The sequence below is a fragment of the Podarcis raffonei genome, chromosome 4 (assembly GCF_027172205.1).
Source record: "Podarcis raffonei isolate rPodRaf1 chromosome 4, rPodRaf1.pri, whole genome shotgun sequence".
In the NCBI taxonomy this organism is placed as follows: Eukaryota; Metazoa; Chordata; class Lepidosauria; order Squamata; family Lacertidae; genus Podarcis; species Podarcis raffonei.
This window is the reverse complement of record NC_070605.1, coordinates 29,357,435-29,383,778: the sequence shown is the minus strand read 5'-3', so window position 1 is coordinate 29,383,778 and position 26,344 is coordinate 29,357,435. Positions and strand designations below refer to the sequence as shown.

General features: G+C 41.8%; 1 protein-coding gene across 4 annotated transcripts in view; it reads left to right on the top strand.

Annotated features, from left to right (window-relative positions):
- The window catches only part of STARD13 (StAR related lipid transfer domain containing 13), a 194,737-nt gene that overhangs the window by 158,850 nt on the left and 9,543 nt on the right, over positions 1-26,344 (top strand). For all 4 annotated transcript variants that reach the window (XM_053386034.1, XM_053386031.1, XM_053386030.1 and 1 more), the window contains 5 exons: positions 150-213; positions 11,373-12,766; positions 13,370-13,543; positions 18,640-18,799; positions 23,551-23,749. In XM_053386034.1, the coding sequence (XP_053242009.1) occupies positions 150-213; positions 11,373-12,766; positions 13,370-13,543; positions 18,640-18,799; positions 23,551-23,749 (1,991 nt within the window). The remainder of the gene's footprint in view (positions 1-149; positions 214-11,372; positions 12,767-13,369; positions 13,544-18,639; positions 18,800-23,550; positions 23,750-26,344) is intronic.

Genomic DNA, 26,344 nt, shown 5'->3' with positions numbered 1-26,344 from the left:
TAGCGCTGCATATTTCACTACCAGTCTATCTTTACAGGAAGTAGTTTGAAGTTCTGTCCATAAGGAGAGAGAATGAGAGAAATGTGCAAGGTCATAAAGGGCCAGTTGATTCATGAGATGCTAATCTTTGGATTTTGCTTTGCTTCTAGACGTCTGAACACACTGAACAAGTGCGCCTCAATGAAACTCGATGTGAACTTCCAAAGGAAGAAGGCAAGTAACTATGGATTTGGAAATGTCTCTGTAGTCCAGGGCTTTTGAAACCTCCTAAAATTACAGCTAGGATTGATCTCAGGCTTAAAATCTTAAGCGCTAATACCTCGTGAACAAGTCGTTAGAAACTGGCTTGTTATATATTTGGCATTGTTTAAAGTGTCCTGCTGTAAGGAAATGTAAGTGCTGAAGTTGTTTGATGCCAGACCATGAGAGAAGATCATAGCTAGCCATTGCCTTGCATCACATGCCAAATTAAAATTTACCAGACGGATGCACAGATTCTGCACACATAACGCAACAGCACTGGGTCGAAAGGAAATCTTTGACTTCAGATGAAGGCCCTACATCATTATTATAACCCCCATAACTATGTGATAGCTATCTTTCTAAAACACACCAGGAAGCAACCATCAAAGAAACTGACAAAAGGAGAGGCCACATTTTAAGACGCTGAAAGAACTTACTTACAGCCTAATGCATTTCAGTCAAAAAGGTTCATCCAAGCACTTTCAACAAACAGGAGTACGGTACTTATGCAGTAGTAGTAACAGTTATAGTAATAAAGGCCTAAAAGCATAATGTCAATGTTAAATATACCAGTAGCCTGAAAAGAACCCCAAGAGCTTTTTAAAAACAATAAACATGCCAAAATAAAGTTACAAAAATGTGTGCAATTAAAAAAGCTTACTCTTAAAACGCTTAACTGTAAACTTCAGTACATGTGTATCTGCAGCTATTTGAAACTATATTACTCAAATATACCTTACAGGTATCTGGACAACATCTTCTTAAACCATTCAAATGCAGTGGCGCAGGCATATCTCACACTAAAATGCAAATGTGCGGTCTTCTTGTAAAGAACATATTGGTTAAAAACATTTTTGACAGCCAGGGATCATCACAAAACGCCCAGCTTAACAGGCGCGCTCAGGGAGTATCAAGAAAAAGCACATAATTGTATTTCTGATGGAGAATTGAGCTGTTGCCAATGTCTTTTAAAGCTGGGGATCATTACCAATGTCATTGCACTCGAGTTATTGAAGAAGATATCAAGGAAAAAGAGAATCAAGGAAAAAACAACAACCATACTTTAAAATTACCTCAGCTTTCTAAGCATCTGGGTAGGCTTGCCTAAACAAGAATGTTTTTAGCAGGCGCTGAAAAGCGTACAGCTTGATTTTTCCCATCCATTTCACCGCTGCGCCCAAGCAATGGCCCAGGGACTCCACAGCCCCTCCCTATTCAGATGTTATGGAGAAACAGAGTTGAGTGTTATCAGCATGCCGATGGTCAACCTCGCCCTGAAACTCCTAATGACCCCTCCTAATGGCTTCATGTAGATATTAAATAGCACCATTATAAATACACATTTGTGTAACTTGGATTTCAGCATGCTTAATTTTATAGAAAAGTTACAAGCCTTGTGGTGTTTTTAAGGACATTAATATATATATTGATATCAACACCATTGTTCTGTAGGGGATGGCACTGCGCTACTCACCTGACCTCCATTTAATTGCATTGCCAGTAGAGGGGGAAGCATGCAGCCGTGCTGAGGTTCACACACTGAAAGCTCACCAGCACAGCCAGTCCAGTGCTCCTGCTGGTGCGCTTGCGCCCTGCCAACCTCCCTGTGACCCACTAGAGGTCAGGGGAGTAGCAGTGCTCTACCATGCCATGCATGACTTAGTGTTACACATACGTTTGTTGTCTGTCTGTTAGAGACAGCCTCTGAATAAGACCTCTTGGCTGAAATACATTGTGCTATTAATAAATATTCATCAGCACTTTGAAATGCCGTCTCTCTTTTTGCTGTCTTTCAATACACTTCCTCCTGCCCTCTGTTGTCTTCTGCTCAGAATTATTTGAGAGTCTTGAACGCACTTGCATAGCAGAAACTGTGGGAGAGAGACTTTGACAAAAGAACAGTTCTCAACAGGCTTATCGAAATGCAAGGGCAAAATACATGTTGTTTAGTTACTTGCCTCACAGTGTTGTCTGCTGCCATGTGACTATAAGACATGATCCCCTGCCAGATAAAAAGCCGATAACATTTTTCCAATTTTTGTGTGTGTGTGTGCTGACTTATTAAAATAAAGCTTGTCATGTTTACAACCTCCTTGTGTAATACAGGCATTATTTAAGGCTTAAGGGGTTTCAGCAAGGAATGCAGAAAATGTCTTGTGATGTGGGGAATTTTGTAACAGAGCCAACAACCTTTTATTTACAAGGCACTCCCCTCCCAGGGGCACTTTCTAATCAGTAGTTAGCATAGTGTCATTGCCTCTTGAGAGTCCCACGACTGCAAGAAGATCAAATCTATCCATTCTGAAGGAAATCAGCCCTGGGTGCTCACTGGAAGGACAGATCCTGAAGCTGAGGCTCCAGTACTTTGGCCACCACATGAGAAGAGAAGATTCCCTGGAAAAGACCCTGATGTTGGGAAAGATGGAGGGCACAAGGAGAAGGGGACGAGAGAGGACGAGATGGCTGGACAGTGTTCTCGAAGCTACCAACATGAGTCTGACCAAACTGCGGGAGGCAGTGGAAGACAGGAGGGCCTGGTGTGCTCTGGTCCATGGGGTCACAAAGAGTTGGACATGACTAAACAACTAAACAACAACAACAGTACATTGCCTTAAGAAACATTGCACACTTCTGATTCTCTCAGGAAGCTTGATTAATTCTTCTCAGTGGTGGCAGTGCTTAGAATGGGGCAGGAGACAAGGGAGGATAATGGAATGGGGTACATCCCCATTTCTTCTCGGCTGGACCTAAGATGGACGTCATTGTGTCTGGCCTAATTTGAAATGAAATACCTCCCTTGCCTCCTCACTCCCTTTCAGGACTGGTAGTTTAGGACCGCAGTCTTAAACACACTTCAGATTAAAGATAAAATGTGTCTTCATAGTGCTGCAACCTCAACCCTCAAATGAGCATACCGGCAGATTGAATGTTGGCATCTGCCCTGGCCCCATCTGCCTGCTCATGCCTTCACTTGCCTACGGTTGTCTCCTCCGCCTCCTCTTCCTGTTGGAAAAAGTTAGCAAAGCGCCCTGCACCCAGGTTCCTAAATACGGAGGAGAATGTGATGCTTCCATTTCAGACCCTCCACTTTGGAGTGCTTTTTTAAACTTATCCAGCTAGAAACAACAGCAGGAGTGAGCAGGCAGGGAGAGGTAAGATGGATGAACTTGAGCAACCTTTGATTTGCTGGTATGCTTGTCTGACACTTGAGTTGTGGCTAAGGAAAGCACTGTGACCTGATGGCTTGTTTCACATCTCTCTTCATCGTAGGCACTTGGTCTCAACGGGCTCAGTCATTGCACCTCAGTCTTCCTCCCCTTGCTCTACTGCCTCCCTGTGTCAAATTTTAGAGTTTTAAAAAATCTAGGACAGCAACATGTTCTTTTATTTTGTGTGTGTGTAACTGAAATTGCTTCTTTCTCCTTCTGAGATTAGTCAGATTGATGATCGTAGCCAATCAGCAATCACCTTGTAGATCAAGGGATGCCACAATGTAGTAAGTCTTGATGTAGAGCTTGTTCCCATGTAAGTGTTCATAGAATTTCAAGCGTAGTCAGTCAGTGTTGACATAACTGAGAACGAGTGAAGGCAACTGAAAATGAGAACGAAAAAGATAAAAGCAAAGACCAGAAAAGTAAAAAAATAAAAGCAAAGACTAGAAAAGCCTTATCTTACAGTGTAGATAAGAAGGCAGATATGCAGAATTGGAAAGAATGCTAGAATATTGGTAACATGGGGTTCTTCAGGATGGAGATGGTTGCAAGTGCAAATACACTGGATAAACATTCCTAATATCTGCAGTCCACATTATGAGATGCAGGTGTTACAGTGCAAGTCAGCTGTGGTATTAGCTACCTGGTGCCTCTTCCTCAAGATACCATTTCCCCCCACTTCCTGCTTAGTGGTACAGTCCCCAGCGGAAGCTGCTGTTTGGTTGTGGCCTCAGAAATCAGTTACAGACCCCAAAAAATAAAAAATACGGTTAGGCAGTGACTCACAGTTATTTTATAGTTCTCTCTTCCACTGCATATCTGTAAGGATGGAAAATATCTCTTCACATAATGGTTACTGCCTCTCTTAACAACTCTATTTGCTATTTATTATGTCTGGGGCATAAAGCCAAGCAAGCACTGATGGTTAGAAAGCTTGGAACAGTTATATTCCACATCTCCTTGAATGTCTCAGAAAAACAGCAGTCAATTAAGTTGCTGAATGGCCTAGCACTGAAGGCCAGTCAAAGATGGAAGATACAAATGGGTCACTGCAAGGCATTCTGGGAGAAAAGATGAGGCAAATCTGTAATCCAATTGAAATCAGTGGGGAAATTAACACATAGTTCTACATAACAAACTGTTAGCGCCCGACATTAAACTTCATTTGAAGCATATTCTTATGTTTTGAAATTCCCTTGAAGAAAATTTGCCCTTAAGTTATTTGGATAGACACAAAGCTGCAGTTGGAATGACTGCCTTCCCCAGCTGTAGGGTCACAGCCCTTGTGAAGGAAAAAATGTGGGAAAATCCATTAAGAGAGCTACACTCATGCATTCTGCAGGCACCCACATCCACCTGAGGAAACAATGTTTTCAGTTCTAGTATTATTTTTAACCAGCTCTAAAGATGCTAAGTATAGAACGTTCTTTCTGAGCCTTTACAATTTGGCAAACACTGTCAGCCTTCCTGAGCTAAGCCTTCAGCTCATTCATAATGGAGAACTGTGCACACATTTTTGTTACTCGTCTAGCTGTGTCTTATCCTAAAAACAGAAAGTGGATGCGGAAGTTGAGTGAAGTCAAGCTTCCTGGCTGAGCGGCTATTGGAAACCAAGTCTCCATTGTAGAAGTCTAACGTTCTAACCACGAGACCTCACTAGTTTTTAGCTGTATACAGAGGATTTGTGGATATAAGGCATCAGTGTGCAACTCTAACCACTCTGAAGGCAATATCACTGATGGGCCTGGCCCTTGGCTTCACTCAGCACTGTGGCTACTTTCCTTGACCACTGTATTGTCTTGGATTCAGGCATAAAGGGGGTAGGGGCAATCATTGATAGGCCACACATGAACGCACACTGTCTGTGGGCAATGTGTTGTGTGGTTCAAATTCAAGGGATCAGGTGTGCTTTGTCAGTGCTTCAGACATCTGCGGTCACAGGCGCCATCTTAAGAGGATTGAGGGGGCTCATGCGTGACACTGCATGATGTCATGTACATGATTCTGCAACATCATGTGGATAAGTTATGTGACAGCCTGACATTGTGCAATGCTATGAGGAGCCATGAGGCAGAACTGAACACCCTCTGAATATTGAAGGGGCTCAGCTCCCTCAAAAAATACTCTGTGGGGGCTTAAACTGCCTAGGAGCAGGCACTCCTGTGCAGATACTCAGAGTGTTTCACTCTGTGCTGGCACACCCTGATTATGAGGACCAATGAAGGCTGAGCAATCCATATAGCAAGTTCCTCAGAACCAAGCATGGGGATGTCCTGGGGGGCAAAGTTAGCTACTCCTTCGCAGGATAATCCCTGTGAGCATTGCAGCGCTGTGCTGGGGAGCGTGGGAAAGCATTTAGCTTTGCCCTTTGTCACACACAGAGATTGCACTGGAAGGGTGCAGTGCATCATTTGCTAACCGTGAACTCAGTTCTGCAAGTGCCAGTTCTTATGCAGCCAAAATGGCAATATTCATGCACGAGAAGGAGCAAGCCTGAGAGAAGCCCAGGTGTAAAATTGCCACTGGGAGATAACAAATTCCTTTCATACCGGACAATGGTTTGCTATCTCAGCTGTATTGTTAGTGAATAAAGTCAAATATATCATCATGCTCGGTGATAATTAGTGTCATTTTTGGCAGTTTTCTCAGCTGAAAGGGCCAACTGATTACACATAGAAACTGGCTTGTGCTCTTTATTGTTAGATATAATTTTCAGAACAGAGTCAAATTACATTGCCAGCTAGCTTGTTTAACTTGGGATTATCTTTAATTCTGCCAGCACACACTATTGTCAGCCACAGTAGCTGCGTTTGGATGATCACATCCCTGCTTAATAAGCTGAGATATGAGTGAACCTTCCCCCACTCCCAACCCCAATGCTCGAAACCCCATTGATTACCCCTTCATGCAAGTCATGATTAAGCAAGGAAGTTTCTTAATTGACCATAGCTTCCTTTTTTTTCTGAATTGGGAAACTACAGTTACCAGCTTCACACAGGCCAGAGTATTAAATCAAGTTCAATAATATTCTGGATTGTTCTGATACTGGCAATAATAGTTTGGTGGTTCAGACAAAACAGGAGGCTCCGGTTTGTCGAAGCCCTCCTGGTTTGTTCTCTCACGTCACAAGAAGGAGGTGCAAAGGGATTCTATGTAGTGGGAAAAGCCTTGCTTATCTCTCAGTAGATAATTAAGTGTAGACATAATTGAGCATCATCTGACTTTCAAAGGTTCCCTGAATCCCTAGAATAATGTTCAAAACAGCATCACTTCTGTATCCCAAGAGTATTCTTGGGGAGCCGTGTGATAGTGCTAAGTAAAGGTGCAGATTATCTAATGGAATGCTTATATTTTTGTGTGGCATGATGTTTGTAGATAATAATCTGCTGGGCCAAAGACCCAACCCAGCCCCTAGAAAAATTTTATCTGTCCCCATCAAATTTGAATAAATATGACATGGTAATTTAATTTTTTACTACCTTATCTTTATTCAAATTTTAGCAGGGACCCTTATAAGATTGTGCAAGGTTTATAATTTAAACACTTCTAAATTATGGTGATAGACGAAGCTGTAGATTTTCTGCATGTTGAATGAAAATATACGGCTGTTAAAGGTTGTTGGCTGAATTAGATTTATGAAAATGCTATGTTTACTTTTGGATAGTAATTTTCTTGGGAATTTGAGTGGCTAATTTAAATGGGCTTAGTCTGATATTACAGAGTGATCCGAACCTACTGAGTGACAGAGATACCATTGTATCTGCAAGTCTAGCAACTCATGGTGGTGAAAGGTGGGAGTCGGGCAGATCAGGCCTGATCCCTGCGTCGCGCAGCAATTGGGCCTAGATCAGGTCCTCTACTCATTCTATCAGTGCAAGAGTTTCCGCTTGCCAGACAAAACAGTTGACCTCCTCACACATGATGTTCTGGGGTTCTCCTGACCCCCAGAGCCAATTTGGAGGTGTGGGCGGAGGAGAGAGGGGAAAGCCCTGTGGTGCTACAAGACTCGTTGCAGTAGCTCCCACGAGCATAACTCTTTTGTCAAATCCAGCCCTGTATAAGAACCTGGGAAGGAAGGCGCACATGACAAAAGAATTCGCTTAACATTAATTTGACTTTGACCTCTCCAATTATTTCTAAGGAACGTAATCTATCCCTTCCTCTCCCAGCCACAACAAGTCCTGAAAAACCCTCTAGGAAGGTTCAGTAGAACCCTCCTGAGCAATGTGGGGTTGGGCATGGGGGTGGGAAGTTGTGGGGAGGGGAGAATAATTAAAATCAGTCTTGGAGCCATATTATTATTATTATGATTATTATGATTATTTTATTTTGTACCCTGCCCATCTGACTGGCTTGCCCTAGCCACTCTGGGCCACTTCCAACTGATATAAAAACATAATAAAATATGAAACATTAAAAGCTTCCCTATACAAGGAAGATTACGGTAGTTAAGTAAAGGAAGTTCATGGAAGGAAAGCTTCCTGTCCCTTCCTTACCCCACGCAGCAGCTATCCCCAGCCCACACTGTCAGGGAAGGCCCCTGACCCCCCAGAGAGTTTTTTTTAGGTGGGGCAGGGGGGGCAGATTGGATGGAAAACTTACCTACTGTAAATTTTGTTGATTTATGTAGGATCCAAGCCCATGTCTTTAAAATAAAAATAAGAAGATCTGGTGACTTCAGTTTATGAGCTAAAGCTTTCCTTCTAAGAGTGGTAACTCTTTCCAGGATGACAATAGTTTCCAACGTCCATAAATAATTGTATGAATTTACAGAGCCCTGAAAAACGTAGGTCCTAGGTATCTTAGAGAATGCCTAAACACTTGTATTCCAGCTCAGTCACTGAGATCGTTTGCAGGAGCATGGTTAGTCATCCTCCGAGTTGGCAAGGCTCATCTGACAGCAGCAAGAAACAGAGCGCTTAGGGTCATCAACCCATTTCTATGGGATGCTCTGCCAATAGCGATTCAGCGGCCACCTTCTGTTTCAATCCTTAAACATCTGCTGAAAACCTCTGTGCTGCCATGCTTATGGAGCCATTTAAGAAAAATCTATTTGCCATAGTTTGTTGATCTCTAATTAAAATTTTTACATGGTTTTTATGGTAGATATGTATGTTTGCTATAAATGGCTTTGGTTTTGTTTCTTAAGAATAGAGATAATGAACATATTTTTATAGATAAATAAATTGGATTTTCCCAGCCAATTCTGTTCTACAAACGCACAGCATGTAGTGCAAAGCATGGGGCTTTGCGGTGGGCAATTAGTGTGTAGTCCACAAAGTCCATATACAGACGTACCTTGGAAGTCGAATGGAATCTGTTCCGGAAGTCCGTTTGACTTCCAAAAGGTTCAGAAACCAAGGCACGGCTTCTGATTGGTTCCTGATTGCGCAGGCATGCCAGAAAAAAATAGCGGAAGCTGCACCAGACGTTTGGCTTCCAAAAGAATGTTCGCAAACCAGAACACTCACTTCCAATTTTCGATCGTTCGGGAGCCGCAACGTTCAACTCCCAAGGCATTTAAGAACCGAGGTACGACTGTTCTGTCCACAAAGAGTTGATTCCAAGCACAATTTTGCAGAAGCAGCAGCTGCTTCCTTGTATGTTAATGGGACACAGCTATCTCTGGATATAAGAATGATGGGAAGGACAAGGGAAGGCTATGTACTGTGTGGAGGACATAGTTAAACTACAGGGTTGGCTCCTGCAAGATGTAAGGATGGCCACTAGCTTCAGTGGCTGAGACAAATGAATGGATGGCAAGGCCATCAGTTGCTACTCCCCACAATGACTATGCTGTGGTTTCACAGCTGGGGACGGTATGCCTCTGAATACCAGTTGCTGGAAACCACAGTTGCTGGAATACCAGTTGCTGGAAACCACAGTGTACAGTCCCGGTAGCAGACTTTCCACAGGTCAGTGAGAACTGGCCTGATCCAGCAGAGGGATTATTTCTTATGTTCTTATGTTAATGTGCAAATGGTATTAATTGTTTGATTCCCCCCCCCCTTATTTATAGGCTGTTGTGGTTTTGCTATGATTATAGTGATAGTAATATTTGCTCTTTTTTAATTTTATTATTATTGTGAGCCACCTTGCGCTCAACATTGCTGTTGGAAAAGCGGGAATCAAATATCAAAGTGCAAACTCACAATTTAGATCCATGGTTCCCAGTTCTAGATGTTAGGCATACGGGAATAGCATTCATCTATAATGGATAGTGTGCCATACCCGTAGGTGGCTAGTTTACTAAAGCTTTGCTTATAGCTCTCTTGAGTTTAAAGCCAATGTGTTTTTGTTCAACAAACAATCCCACATAGTTTCTGATGGAATGTGGAACTCATTTCCCACCCACTTTAGTTGATGTTAAACAGTATCATAAGTTTTCCCTTTCCAAAACATGTTTTCTGTAGGTTTGGTGTATAGATATTATATTACCACCACCACTGTCCATATTCTCTGTGAACTGTTTCTGATCTTCCATTGTTCGCTTGACATTGTGCAGCACAGTCTTATGCATGTTTACATGAAATTAAATCACACTGTTTAGGATTGCAGTCTAAGAGGGGTATTTATATTTTATATTTTGGGGCTGGTTGGTTGAGGGATTCTGGATTTATACCAAACCATGTATAGTTATTTCCCAATATGAGATTTAATTATATATAAATGGCTTCAGGATTACACAACCAGGTGTAACAACCTTCTGTGACTGTTGCAAGTGTGAATCAGGATGCACACCTGTATTTACACTGAACTGGTTTGCACGTAACACTAAACTGTGGTTTGGTGCTGTGAACATGTGCTAGAATGAATTCAAGTGAAGCTTTGGGTTTATACCCTCTGCTCCCCCTTCTTCTTTCATGCAGCCAGGAGCAGGACTTTGCTAACATTTCATTTTTCATTTTTCATTCAAACACTCCTAGTTTAGCATTATGTAGAAATTAACTTCTGACTGTAGGAAATAAGTTTCTAACAAGCCAACTTCAAAGCACAGCTGCTGCTGCTGCTGCTGCTGCTTCTTCACCACTCCACCTTTTCCCCTGATGGAACTCAGACTTTGTTTGTTTTAAAGCACAATCTCTGGTTCATACATAATATAAGACAGGATTCGTTGGAAGTGAAACTAAACAATAGTGGTGTCCTTGACTGCATAGGAGGAGAGAGGCATTGTTTACTCAGGCTCATTCATCCTTGTGCACTTAGCACTAAACCATGGTTTGATATGGTATGCAAACTAATCCATTGTGGTGCTCATATAAAGTTTATTGAACTTAACAAGGATGTGCATCTGGGTCCACCAGTTGTTGCACTTGATGAGGTGCCCACAATTACATCCCCAATAGTGTCAAGTTAGGCCGCCTTTATGCTTTGACTTTGGGGCTATTGTTGGATGTTTTCAGTTCTCAAATAACATTTGAGTTTTCTAATTATTAGTTAATATTATCATTAGAGTAAGAACAGAAACATCATGTCACTTGGCCACATGGGATGGGGTCATCCAATTAGAATTCGTATGGCAATGCATTATACATAATTTATTGTTCCAGCTGTTTCATTTTATTCCCCCAGTGATTTTATTTGGTAAATGTCCATGAGATTTTTGCTTGTGAAGCTCTCAGGCAAGAGAGAGGGAGGGAGGGAGATAGTGCATTCCAAATGGATCTATTGAATGAGCTAATGTTGAAGGATATTGACTTCACAGAGAAACAGCTCTATTTGTGCATTTCAGCACAAATATTGTGCTGGAAGTATTGGAATTTTAGAAAGTGAAGAAAGGAGGGCTGTAATCGATTATCTTTGAAAAAAAGAACAGTATCATCCAGCCTGCTTAACTTTATCTGCATCCCAGTTATTTTTAAGTCTATAACGCTAAGAGGGGAAAGACATTCTATTTATCTATGTGCTGTTTTTCAGAGTGAAGACTCTGATGAAGAAGACCTTTGTGCCATCAGTAACAAATGGACTTTCCAAAGGACGAGCCGCAGATGGTCTCGGGTGGACGACATTGACACCTTACTTCATCAGTCAGACAAGCATGGGTCCTTGGGGGACATTAAAATGAAAATCACCACCAGCAGTGAAAGTGTGCTTACTGACCTGAGTGAGCCTGACGTCTCATCTATTCACAGCGAGAGTAGTGGGGGAAGCGACCATCGGAGTCATTCTGGAGCCAGCAACCTTCTCAGGGAGACATTTGACTGTTCAGGACAATATTGTGTAGAAAACACTCTTTTGCATAACTCCACCTCAGTTGGCACCACCCCTTACCATCCTCCAGAAGACTCTCATCACCTCGGCAATGAAAAACCAACACGGACCAGAGCTAAAACCTTTCTGAAGCGTATGGAGACACTCAAAGCCAAAGGGGCACATGGAAAATTGAAAGGCTCCACAAGGACTAGTAACTTAGTGATAGGCAGACCTGTTCTTCAGCATGAGCCAAAAGCCCTAAAGGATATGCAATGCGTCCAAATTGGGAATGGAAACCTCCAGAACATAGCATCTCAAAACGCAGTCAAGCAAACGTTTCCCTTCTCTGCTAAATCCAGCAGTGAAAGTAGCCAGTCAGAGATTAGCAGTAGTGGCATAAGTACTCCCTCCTTAAAGGAACGGAAATACCATGAATCAAATAAACGAGGCGGCATGTACCTGGAGGACCTGGATGTTCTTGCAGGAGCAGCACTGAGGCAAGTGATAGATCAGAATCGTAGAAATGAATTTCATTCCCAGGAGAACCTAGTTGTCCATATTCCGAAGGACCACAAACCTGGAACGTTTCCCAAGGCACTTTCCATAGAAAGCCTCTCCCCTACAGATAGCAGCAACCGCGTGAACTGGAGGACAGGCAGCATGTCTCTAAGCAATCAGAAGTGCTCGACACCCAAAGAGTCCAATCCCCTTGCTATCTGTCCAAAGGAGAGCCGAGTTAGCATTTATGACAACGTTCCAGGTTCTCACTTATATGCCAGTACTGGAGACCTTCTAGATTTGGAAAGGGAAAATCTCTTTCCTCATCTGGATGACATTTTGCAGCAGGTCAATGGGCTTCAAGAATCCGTAGACGACTGGTCCAAAAACATATTGCCAGAGCTGAAGAACAACGATCTATCCATTGGTGAATGTGGATCTTTATCATTCCGGTCACCAGTCAAGATTGCATTAGACTTTGAACAGAACTCTGTATCGGATGGCCGGACGACCCCTAGTGATATGGACAGAGATGGGACATCTCTCAATGAATCAGAAGCTACAGGTGTTAGGGACAGAAGAGATTCTGGTGTTGGAGCATCTCTTACAAGGCCAAACAGGTTTGTACCCTTCAAAATAATTGGATATAGGTTTGAAAATCCTGCTTCATGTTCCAAAGTTCCAAAGATGATAGATGATAGATGATAGATAGATAGATAGATAGATAATAGATAGATAGATAGATAGATAGATAGATAGATAGATAGATAGATAGATGATAGATAGATAGATAGATAGATAGATAGAGATAGATAGATAGATAGATAGATAGATAGATAGATAGATGATAGATAGATAGATAGATAGATAGATAGATAGATAGATAGATAGATAGATGATATAGAGTTTTTGGATTATACCATGTGGTCATGATGATGCAGCACCCTCTTTGTGAATGGGATGCACTAGAGCAAAAGTAAATTGCAATTTTGTACTTTATGAACGTTAATCATACCTGTAATGTTTCTCAGACATATAGACTTTTTCAAATGGGTTGTTTTTATGTTAGTTAAATGTGGAGAGTAGTCTCTAGAAACAACCAGTATGGATGGACGGCAGAAGGAAATATTGTATACTTGCAGATGCAAATCTCTCAGAGGCCTCAAACATAGCACCATAATCAAACATCTTATTCTGTTGCTTTTTACTTTGTTTGTCTAAAGGCGATTACGTTGGCACAGTTTTCAGATCTCTCACCAACTGTGCCATGCCATAGGATCACTGCAGATCAGCAGTCAGTCAGCTGCTCAGTTAAATCTGCTGCAAAAATTTTCCCTGCTTCGTCTTACTGCCATCATGGAAAAATACTCCATGTCAAACAAGCATGGCTGGACTTGGTGAGTACTAACATAGTTTAAGGCATTTGCACTTTTTTCAGCATACTGTTGTGATGAAGCCTAAAAATTATGTTCATCGTAAAATCAAGACAACTTGTTCCATCAGTATGCACTTTTGACATGGGGGAATCTTTTTGGTGAAGAGTTTAATATAGCCAAGGAATGGCTGTTGCAGCAGTTTCCCCCCTATTTATTTATTTATTTATTTATTTATTTATTTATTTCATTTAGTCTAAAGGTCACCCTTACAACCATGTTTTTTCTTTACTTGAAACGTACAGTACATTGGGAAATTTAGATGACACAGAGAGGGCTGATCAGAGGGAGGGTCTGGAAGGCTCATTTCGCCTGGACCTCAAACTGAAAGGGAAACTCAAATTTTAGCTTTTGATCAGTTTTGCAATTTTTTTTAATTCACAGCAGATCCAAATGTGGCAAGCAGATACTTTTAACTTTTGGTTGCGACTTTAAGCAAATAAGAGATGTGATTTGGTACAAAGACTTTCTTTTGTTGTTGTTGTCGTCGTCAACTGATGCAGAATTTGCCAAATTAAAGTGTTAAAAATGTTCCTAAATATTAATAAAAATGCATAGGACATGATGACACAAGGTTACCCAGTGGTGAACATGTCTTCTCAGTTTAGCTGATCATATAAACAAACTACTCATAAGAAAAAGCTGGAAGTAGCCCCAGTCTCTCTGGACCTCTGAAAGGGCCCAATGACAGAAGCTTAATTTTGCTTTTATGGTGAAAACCCATTTTGTATTTCTAAAATTACAAAATTTCCTATTTCCATCTGTGGGAAGTGAACTAATGGTCCAAGGGTCCATGCCAAGATTGTTATCTCATCAGGAAGAGAAGCTTTGGCTATTTAAGCATTATACACATGTTGTGGTGCTGTAGAGATGTTTAGAGCAGTGGTTCTCAACATGTGGGTCCCCAGATGTTGTTGGACTATAGCTCCCATCATCCCTGAGCTCTGGCCTTGCTAGCTAGGGGTGATGGGAGTTGTAGTTCAACAACATCTGGGGACCCACAGGTTGTGAAAGGCTGGTTTAGAGGGTGGCAACACCTCTATGCTTCTCCATTCAGGACCAAGGGCAGCATCCAACATTCCTTTAGTGCAATGATTCCCACTTGTGCAAGAGAGCTTTCCCCTCCTCTTCTCTCCCCACGTGCACCATGCTTCTTCCCCAAACCTTCAGAGGGTTGAGGGAAACCCAACAACAGTTTTAGGAGGCGCACAGGGGAAGAAGAGAGAGAGTTCCATTGCACAAGCGGAAATCCTTCTGTTGACAGAATGCATTAGCCCTACAATGCCAAATACTTGCTTAATTAGAAATATTGATAGAACTGGTGCGAGTTTTCAGAGATCGCCTTATTGTGTTACATGGGTCTAAACCCAAATCTGAGTGTTTAACAGGAGCATTGCCAGAGCAATTACAGTGCCAGTTTACAGCCATTTCTGTTCGTTGTGCAAAATTAGCTGGCATTCTCATTACAGAAGTTTCAGGGTTTTTGTTATTTTGCTACCTAAAGGGTAAAAGGTCAATTGATTCTGCAATTAATTTAGAATTAGGCAGCGAATAGTGATGTGTCTACTTCCATCCTACTACAAGATCCTAAAATGTGTGGCAAGTAAATGGAAAGCCATGGAACATTGGGAAGAAAAAACATTGAGGGTAAATTCCTTTAAATAATAATAATAATAATAATAATAATAATAATAATAATAATAATAATAATAATAATAATAGTAAAATACAAATAATCCTACCTTTAATTTTAAAAAACCAGCAACAATATTGGTTAGGCATTATATCAATGAAAATAATACATAGAGTTACATAGGTACATATTATTTTGACATTTCATGTTCTACAAATTTATAAACAAACTCCACATTTCAATAAACTTATTATATGCAAGTTTTGTTAGGCATACTAAAACTCCTACACATTCATACCAGGGTGATATTAAAATGGTTCTCAGCCATTTCCAGGATGTTGCTATCACTGCCTTGCTACTATGAGTAAACTGTCGATGCGGGTGAATTATGAACCAAAAGTTGGATCTCCCTAGAACAAGATCAGAGAATCAGTTGGGCGTGCTATGCAGCCATCTTAGTATGTCATGCAGCATAAAATACTGGGGACAAATTTAGTTTGGAATCTGGAACTGACACAGACTGCAGCACAGATTATTAATATTCTTTCTTGCTGTAGTCGGTATCACTTCTGTCATCTACACTGAGGCTTTCTGCCGCAATATCATCTTCATGAAATGGCATTCAGATCTCTTCCTCTGCATTTATTAAAGATTTCAGAGATGAGGGCGCTTGGGCACGCACTTGTGAGTTTCAGTTTTCTAGCCATGGTCTTGTAGATTGCACAGAGAGGCTTACTTAAAGTAGCTCAGTTCCAGAGTCTACAAATAAAATTTGTCCACAGTAATTGTTCTAACAGAACATGTTCTGGCTGAGTACTTTATAGCATTAGCTGGCATCTTAGTGGCCTCTGTGAGAGTACTAAGGATTATTGCTCTCATTTTACAGCCAAAGGCAAGGAGAGCAAAGTTGTTACTGTTGGTTCTAGTCACCCAGGAAGCATAATTCAGAAAGGCTGCCTCAGAGCACTCCCAGTAGACTCCATGCCTGCAGTAGTAGTAAAGCTATAATAAAAAATAATCAAGAGAAATAAATACAGGCACCACGTTTGTAACCAAACTTCCCTTAAATTAATGGAATGGCTTTGCAGTTTATATGTTGTACCATGTACTTGTTCAACTGCAAAGTAATATTTAGAGATTTGTACTAGATATCAGCCATTCAGAAAATATACGGTGCAGAGAGAATTATCCGTCAAGTTAAATAAAGAGGAAAGAGAAGAGGCTGAAAGATAATAATAATAATAATAATAATAATAATAATAATAATAATAATAATAGCAGCAACGGGGGCGATGAATCACAGAATGTGAGTGTCCAGATCTTCTGATTTGCTACACTCTTCCCTCTTCACATGTTAACCTCTCAGGACATCCTGATGGATGAGTAGCTAACCCAGTCACTGTTTGCCATGAGAGAGCAATGTATGTGTGATGTCTGCTCCAGTGAGTGGCCTGGAATGTCTGCCTGCTCTCTTGGTCCACTGGCAGTAGCTGTGAAGCATTTGGAGATAGCATCTAGGCCAAATATTGATGGCCAGCAACAAGCAAAGAAGGCTGCCTCTGGGGCACTGACCCAGGAGAACAAGAAGGGATCTCATTCTCTGTCACTGTCTTCCAGCTTCCACCACCTGAAGCAGATGCTTTGCTTAAGTCAGACTATTTCTCCATCTAGCCCATAATAATTTGCTACGCAAATTAGTCTCAGACAGAGTTCTTTCCCATCATCTGCTATGTGTGTTCCTTTTACAACTGAAAATTCAGGGAACAGAATTTGGATCTCCCAACACTCAATGCATGTGCTCTCCTACTGAACTGTAGAGTCTCCCCCAAAGCAGGAGCTCCCCATTGAGGAATTGAACCCAATTCTCCTGCATGACAGGAGAAGATAATTGGCAACTAGCAGAGCAATCCACACTTCAGGCAGGCAGTACTTCCATTGGGAGGATGAGTAAACTGCAGAGGTCAGTAGAGCTATTCTGAGCTGGGTGGAGAGAGGCCTTTGGGGGCATTGGTTGGAATTCTAACTTTCTACTTGAGCAGTCCCCTGCCACTGCCTCTGGTTGCCCTGGGCCCATTAGGTATCTCCACCTCTCTTGTACTCCTCACATGGCTTCTTTTGACCGTGTCTGCCTTCCTACCTCACACAGCTGAAACTTGCTTCAGTTCCACTTAAAATGATGTTTCTCACAAAGGTACATCTGTGGCGTTTCTGTTGCCTGCATTTGTTTGCTTCAGAAATAAAAACTCACTGAACTGAAGCAGAACCCTGAGAGTTTCCCCATAATCCATTATTTGAGCTTCGAATTTGGCATGTAATGTTCCCTCACTGTAATTCTAAAATTGAATGGTAATGATAAATCATGCAATTTGAGATTACAGACATAATGAGCCACACTGAGGAAATTAACTCTACATGCTTTCAAGTTTAATCTTCTGCCATTATTTATTGCACTTCAAGTTGTCAAGCATTTTCTAAGGAAGTGTGTCGGGCTCAGCTAGTTGAAAGCTGTGTTGCCGAGGATGCTGTCTTGTAGAACAAATATGTTTGATTGCCAATGGCAGTTCCACTACCAAGAGCATAAAATGTGCAAAAACGTAAAGCCTCTATAAATTCTGCTGTAGGAACGAAACCTATTTGCTCCCAGTTAACTCTTTCCTTTTTCCATCTTTGCTGCTCCTTTTATCAAACCCTTCTATTCTGCTCCTGGAAAACTAGAGAAATGCAGTGACTAAGTTCATCTTCCATACAGAGCACATGTCATCGAAAGAGAAGCAAATGCCCAAACCAAAACACTTATGGGAAAGAAGCAGGTCATTAAATGTGGTGTGCATCTTTGGGGGTTAGATGTTTTAGCTGGAATTATATGTAATGTAAACCAGCCAAAGTAAAGAAAAGGTTGTTTGCTGCCTCTACTATAACCTATGCTGGCTATGCAATACCTCCAGTGTTGGAAACAGCAGGCCTTTGAGGAGCAGCTGCTGGGAACCACAAGTGAGCAGAGTGCTTTTGCATGCAAGTCCTGTATGCAGGCATCTGGTTGGCAACTGTGAGAACAGCATGCTGGACTAGGTGGACCTTTGATTCGATCCAGCCAGACTTTTCTTATGCTCTTACGTTTTTCTTTTGGTTCCTGTTCAATCCTCATTCTGTAGCAACCCAGTGGCTACATAGGGAATGTTGGTGTGAGTTATTGATTGATTGTGGGTGTGAGAATTGACTAGGCTGTTATTTTTCTGCAAATGTGTGACTTCTGAACTTTCAAATAACTCAGGGGCTGCATGGCTAGAAACCTGTTTCATGCCTCAGGACAGCACCCACACACTGCGTGATCAGGGAGGAATGATGTATGTCCACCATAGAGATAGGTAGTTTTTATAGGATACACAGTTGTGTTGTTTTTTATTTGTACTGTTATTATCATCACTAGGTCTGTACCAAAGTTCATGAAGAGGATGAAAGTTCCAGACTACAAGGATAAAAACATATTTGGTGTGCCTTTAATAGTTCATGTGCAAAGAACAGGGCAGCCCCTTCCACAGAGCATACAACAAGCGCTGCGCTATTTACGCAACAATTGCCTGGATCAGGTAGGTTCTTCATTTCTGTAGGTTTATGAGCATACAAACTCCTATAGCAGCTTTTCCCCAGCTAAAATTATACGAGGTGGGTTCTTATGCCTTTGGTTTTATTGTTTGGACTAGCATAATGTCCCTTCAAGGATGACTGGACAGTTTTAAGGATTTAGTAGTGTGTGCTAGCCCTATTGCTGCCATTAAAAATTATTATTTACGTAGCACACTTTGAGAATGCTTTACTGTCTTTATTGTGCTTGCCCTTACCACAACCCTAGAAAGTATGGAACTGTTAGTCCCATTTTACAGATAAACAATTGACTTACTGTTGTTTGTAGAACTAAAATGTTGTATCTTCTAGCATACAGAATGACATTGGTCTTATGGCTACTATTCATGTATATTTGGTTGTGGACACACCCAGAAATTAATCTCTATGTTCCCCTTGCCCAAATCTGAAGCTTCCTAGCAGAAGACATCAGAAAAAAGTAGATGAAACAAACTCAATCATTTTATGGATAGAGGTTGTCTGTCTTCTGAGAATCTTGAAGGGCAACGAATCCCCATCTCCACATTCTGGTCTTAGAAACATGCACAACCTTTATTAAAAAGGAGTTAGCTGCATCAGTAATATATTATTAATTCAATTACCCTCTCTGACCTGTTCTCTTACAGTAATAATTACCACCAGTGGGCTTACACTACCAAGAAAAAAATGCTTACATCTCATTACTACTGGGTTTTCAGTAGCATATCTGGGAGTTCAGTTTAGCAGTTCCAAAGAACAAAAAATAAATAAAAAGGTCAGACAAAAATCATTGAACAATAAGAGAGATTAGCAGCATCAGGGTGTAATGCAGCAAGAGATTTAATTCTGCTTCCATGGAATCTGATCCTTGCTTCTGATTCAAGTGTAATTGAGAGAGACTTATTTTAAAGTGAGCTTCAAGTGGCGTGTTGTGCTCTGACCTTTTGGCTGGCCACACCAGAGCATTGAGAAACCGTATGGGCTAATGCTTTTCCTCTGCTGTGTGTGATGAGAAAAGCATTTTTAAAAAGAGGGGGAGGAGAGAGAGAAAGGCAAGAGAGCCAGCATGTAAATACTGGCTGCAAGCTAAGGCAGAGCCATTTACCAACATTCCCAAATGTCTGCTCCACCAGCCACATGCCATTTCGAAAGCAATTGTATAAATGTTCCCAAAGAGTGATGGTTTGGAAGACCTGCTGTACATGAGCACGAAGCAGTGGATATGTGCAAAAAAGCTCTGGATCGAGGGCACATACATTATTTTTCAGTTCTGCGCTAGCTATATATAAGCTTAAAAAGGTAAAGGGAGCCCTGACCGTTAGGTCCAGTCGTGGCCGACTCTGAGGTTGCGGTGCTCATCTCGCTTTATTGGCCAAGGGAGCCGGTGTACAGCTTCCAGGTCATGTGGCCAGCATGACTAAGCCGCTTCTGGTGAACCAGAGCAGCACACGGAAACGCCGTTTACCTTCCTGCCGGAGTGGTACCTATTTATCTACTTGCACTTTGACGTGCTTTTGAACTGCTAGGTTGGCAGGAGCACAGACCGAGCAACGGGAGCTCACCCTGTCGCGGGGATTCGAACCGCCGACCTGCTGATCGGCAGGTCCTAGACTCTGCGGTTTAACCCACAGCGCCACCCGCATCCTTTATATAAGCTTATTGATAGGCTATTGCAAGTATGTGTTGGAGTGTTAAGAGGGATGCATTGCACTCTTTTCTCTAGTAAACAAGGTAAAACCCAGGGGTTTCCATTCATTGTTTTCTGATTTTAAAGGAGATGGGATTACTATTGTGCAATATATTTTGTTTTCTATTAATAGTTTCAAGAAATAAAATATAATAGGGGTAAGCCACATGAAGGCCCACTGGTTGTCTTCAGTGCTCCAAGGCTCTTTTCTTCCCTTGAAAAAGCTTGTATTTCCTCTCCAGCTTTTCTCATGGAACAGCATGTTTTTAAGTGAATCAGCAGCAGGAATAGTTTGAAGGAACCTCTTAAGTATAATAGCAGCAACAGCAATAGGTTTTCTACCCTTCCTTTCTATCATTAAGATGCCCAAGGCGTTTAACACAGCTGTAACCTATACCAGCTCCTCCAGTGCATCACAAAATAAACCTCAAGCATAAAAGATCAGCAAAATGGATTCAAACAATGATTAGCTGCAGACTGGTTACTGATGAATAACAAGCCACTATAGATTCAGAGCTTAGCCATTTTTATATATTGATTTTTTAAATGTTTGGCACAAGAGCTTCTATTACTCAGACTGATGAAGAGATGGATGCAGCTTAGAACAAATTCAGTCGTTTAGTATTAAATAAATTTGGTGTTGCAGTCACTTATTGCTGGCTTTCTGCTCTGTTCTGACTCCAACCTTCACATTTGACCATAAATTATGCTGGAATGCAGAACTATTTACAGTGCTTTTTGTGTTGACATTTAGTCCATGAGGTTTTTTGTATATAGCATTTTAAAGTTTGCATTTAAAGTCAGTTTTCAGATCAGTAAAACATTTGTTTCTAGTAGACAACTGGGATTCTTTATAACTGTAATAAACTGTGCAAAATGTAAGCCCATCAATATCATTATTAAGAAACATCAGTCCTGAGTCAAGCAGTGCAATGATAATTGAGACAAATATATATGGTGAGGCAAAGGAAAACTTAAGTTCTATAATTTGAAAACGGAAACATGCCCAATTTCTTTTTCTCATAGATTCCCCACCACCACACACTATGTCGTCATCCCTCCTACTGTGAAATGAGGAAAAATAACTTTAATAGATCCCAAGTGGTATAACACAGCTTCACTTGGGAATTAAAATGTGGTTTGTACACAGGAATTTGCCCCGGGGGCATTCCATTTATGAGAACTGCTGGGAAAGGGACAGTGCTGTGCAAAGCTGCTAGACAGCTCATTTGAAGAATTATCAGCTTCTTGCAGAAGAAAGCACATGGGGAAAATATTTATGTATCACAGAAAGCCTATGTAACTAATCCCTACCACATCTTCTTCCCAGCTAAGGCAACAGGATAGAAAAGAGCCTGGAAGACTTAGTCTGAAAATTGTGTCCTTCAAATCCAGCTATTACTTGGCAACCAGTATATGATATAGGTAGAAATAATCTTTTCTGTCTGCCACAGTAGCTGAGCTATTTCATTTATGTATTTAAAGGTTTCTCTTCCACACTTCATTGGCACCAGTACCAGGACAGAGGACTATATAAGATAAATTATTTAAAAAGATTGAAAATAAAATCTGAAAAAACTGTCAAACAAAACAGCTAAACGCAGTCAGAATGCATGGAGTACCCCATTTGCCTGTAAAAGATGGGTCCTCAGCACTTTTTGAAAATGCTTGCGTTCAGTCGTTTTATTTAAAGAAAATGATATTTTCTTTGGTGTGTAAGGCCTTGATATCAGAAACCACTGACAGCACAGCATGACTTAAGATAGCATAACTTGGGGTTGGAGACTATGACAGACTGGAAGAAGATCTGGATCTGGCAGCCAATATACACACCCTCTGCAAGAGTTAAGGAGTCTGCTGTTAAGGTAGTTAATCTGTAGAATCTGAGAGCAGTGTGGTTTTATCATACTGGCAAGCAGATATTGCCTAAACGTTGGAGAGAGTGCAGCAAAATGGGAACTTGATTTCATCTGTGGTGGACTTCGGATGGCGATGTTTCATTTTGCTTCAAGGGTAGCTGGGCAAACAGTTGTTCTGGATCTACAACTGGGCAAACAGTTGTTTTGTTGTGGCTTTCAGAAACATAAAAAGGGAACTAGTGCATATATGCTGTAAGCCACCCAGAGAGGCTGGGAAAACCCAGCCATATTGGCAGGGTATAAATAGTAAAATTATTATTATTATTATTAAAGACTCAATAGTGTCGTGTGAATAGGCTGAGGCAAGTCTAGTAAACCTACTGATAAGGGTGTGTGAGGGAGAGGATTGCGAGTTACAGGCAGATAGAACTGTACTCTAGATGGAAAAATTGCAGCCACCCCATTTAATGGGTCTCTTCTTTGTAGCTTATATGGGAAATGACCTTTTTAGAGACCATTTTAACACCGCGTGATGTGCCTGTTTACTCAGCATTTCTAGGTTTTAAACAGTGACTATTTTAGTGTTCCCTTGTTTAGCTTTTTTTAAAAGTGTTTTGATGCTGTTAACAAACATTGGAGTACAGATGTTCTTGTCACATTACCTTAATCTCTTAATATTTATGCACACCACAGAGGCGTCAGATGGTAGGACCACGGAACTGTGCAAATGTAGGGAAATGACCACATGAATAAAATATGGAGGAAGCTATAGATTCTGTTACACAGACTCCGATTCAGAGTAGTCCTTTTGCAAACAGAATGTCCCAATTTTTTTTGCAGTGGAGGAGTCCATTCACAGAAATAATGGAGCGGCTTTCCTCCCAGTTCCCCCTTTCCTCCTATAATCTCTCCATACTGCTCCAGGTGGTCTCTTGGCCACCCAAAGAAGTAGATTTTTGGGTAACACAGGAGAGAGAAATCTGCAAAACTATCCTCTTACTTTCCATGAGTAGAGCGCAACTTGCGTATCTTTGGAGCCAACCCATTGACTGGAATATGCCCTGATCCTTATTTAATTACAGCAATTGTGGTTTAGGTCTTTTTAAAAGATACTTCTGTATAATGTGTATTTTTCTCACTGATCATAATGCCAAATGGCTACATAGCTAACAGAATGTGGCTTATCTTTTAGGTGGGTCTTTTCCGGAAGTCAGGTGTGAAATCCCGAATACAGGCCTTACGCCACATGAACGAAAGCTCTCCTGAAAATGTCAACTATGAAGACCAGTCAGCGTATGATGTGGCAGATATGGTAAAGCAGTTTTTCAGGGACCTGCCTGAGCCTCTGCTCACTAGTAAATTAGGAGAAACATTCCTCCACATATATCAGTGTAAGTACTAGGGTTGTTTCCATTAGTAGTGAATGTGGAATATTAGGCCTTTAAACTTTAAGCTTAATGCAGGCTTTCCCAAACTTGGGTCTCCAGCTGTTTGTGTACTACAACTCCCATCATCCCTATCTACCAGGACCAGTGTTCAGGGATGATGGGAATTCCAGTTGGGGACTTGGGAAGCCCTAGTCTAATGTGTTTGCTGACACACATAAAATCAGCTGGCCCCAAAGTAAGAGGAGGAAATGGAGACACCGGCAGGAGCAGCAAGTTGCATTTCCCCATGAAGCCCAAGCCAGGGCTGCAGTCAAAACTTCTTAAATAACACCAGTTATTGAAAGGGTGTGTGTGATTTTCTGGTGTGTAAAAATAATAACAGTGGGCTTCAGTTTTGTTTCACTGAAAGACAATCTGTAGATAGCCCATAATTTTAAAAGAAGGGTTTTCTTTTTTGTAATTTTCTTGCTAAGATCCGGAATTGTTTCATGGCACACCATGTTCCTGTTTTTCATGCTTTAGAACCAGCAGTATCCCAAGGTGGGAAATGCTATGTCTACCTAGTGTTGTGTTTTCCATAGGGTAAAATCTCAGCATCTCTCATGTTCTTATGCATGGATGGGCAGAGCATCAATCAAAATTCCAGCCACCCTGGATTTTCCTTGCTGCTCTGTACATGCTTTACAAGGGGGAGGGGGAAATGCAGGTGAGAAAAGGAAGTTGTGATTGGTTCTGGCTGGTGGGCCCAAGCACTGTGGTTTATAAAAGGAGTTGGAAGATATCCCCCTCCCCCAGCATAAAGAAGTCTGTCTGCTCCTGTTCTCTTGAAATCACTGCATTTCCCCCCAGCCTAGGAATTTGGAGCTGTAATATATTCACCTCACCATCTTTTTCCTCTAAAAAAAAAGTTCAAATAAAATGCTTGACTGACAGCACAATTGCAATCCCAGGTACATCTACTCAAAGGTAAATCCCACTGAGTTCAATCAAGCTTACTCCCGGGGAAACTGGGTCTAGAGTTGCAGCCTGAATCTTCAAATAGAGAGAAGATAACGGCTTGCTGAAGCGTGTACTATAAAGCAGTTTCTCCTATTCTTTCATTGGTTTAGTGTCTGATTTACACAGGGGAACCTTGAATGGAAGCTGAGTGAACAGAGTGGTGGCTTGTGAATTAGTTTTATCAGGCGCAATATTTAAGCTTCCTCCATTCGTGCATTTATTAAACTCCCCCACACACACACCCCTTGGCTCTGTAGAGGAGGACACACATTTCCCAAGCTTCCCTAATCTTTTCTTGTTGTGCCACAAACAACGTTGCCTAGAAAAGAGCATGCAGTGTTATGGCATTGCGCTCTCGAAAGGAAATGAGGTCCCTGTTCACTGCGTGGCCCACTCCACTTCCCAGAGATTTAACTGCAGCAGTAAAACTGTCCAGATGAACTCTGCAGGGACAGAAAGGGCTTATAAAAACCTCTGTATTCTGCCAGGGTTTTAAGGGCTGCTGTGCCGGTTTAATTTTGGATCTCTGCTTCCTGACTGCACTTAAACTGTATTTGTGCTACTGACTGTATTTTTACTGGGTTTTATTGGGCTTTATGGGTGAAGCCCAACTATGCCCATCTGCCAATGGAGCAGACAATGTTAGCTGAAAGGATTTCCCCCTCCCCCCGCAGCCCCCTGCCCACCTCTACAATTGGCCCAGAGCCCCAGTCCTTCTGAGCAGATCTGGGAGGGATGCAGACAGGGGCTGCAGCAGGGAGGAGATGAAGGGGAAACTGCACAACTTGGGATATTGCCATATGTGTCTGTTTTATTGCTGGTTTGTGAGGTTGCTTTTTAACAGAGTGCATCACCTTGATGGTCCTGATGGATATAGTAAGATCAGTTACAAATATACATACTACTACTACAAATAGTGAGGGATGCAGGTGGCGCTGTGGGTTAAACCACAGAGCCTAGGACTTGCCGATCAGAAGGTCGGCGGTTCGAATCCCCGCGATGGGGTGAGCTCCCGTTGCTCGGTCCCTGCTCCTGCCAACCTAGCAGTTCAAAAGCACATCAAAGTGCAAGTAGATCAATAGGTACCGCTCCAGCGGTAAGGTAAACAGCATTTCCGTGTGCTTAGTCATGCTGGCCACATGACCCGGAAGCTGTACGCCGGCTCCCTCGGCCAATAAAGCGAGATGAGCGCCGCAACCCCCGAGTCGGCCACGACTGGACCTGATGTTCAGGGGTCCCTTTACCTTTACCTTTACCTTACTACAAATAGTAGTGGTAGAGGAAAAAGGACAAGATTTTTAAAAGTAGAGATCTTTTCCCGTCTGCACTCGAATTGTTTTAATGTCTTGGGGCTTTTTTCAGCTTGTCATTTGCTGCCCTAGGCTCCTTTGTGAGGGAATGCTGGATATAAATCAAATAAATAAATAAGAGGAAAGTGGCAGAGCCAAATCAGAGCTATTGGTGGTCCTGCTGCACAAATCTTGGAGGCTGTCTTTCCAGCCAGTTCCTCTCAGCTCATTGGCAAGACACAGGAGCCTGAAGTTGGGCAAATGGCAAGGTGTTCCATTGACCAGGCAAAGGTGGCAACAAGGCATCTGG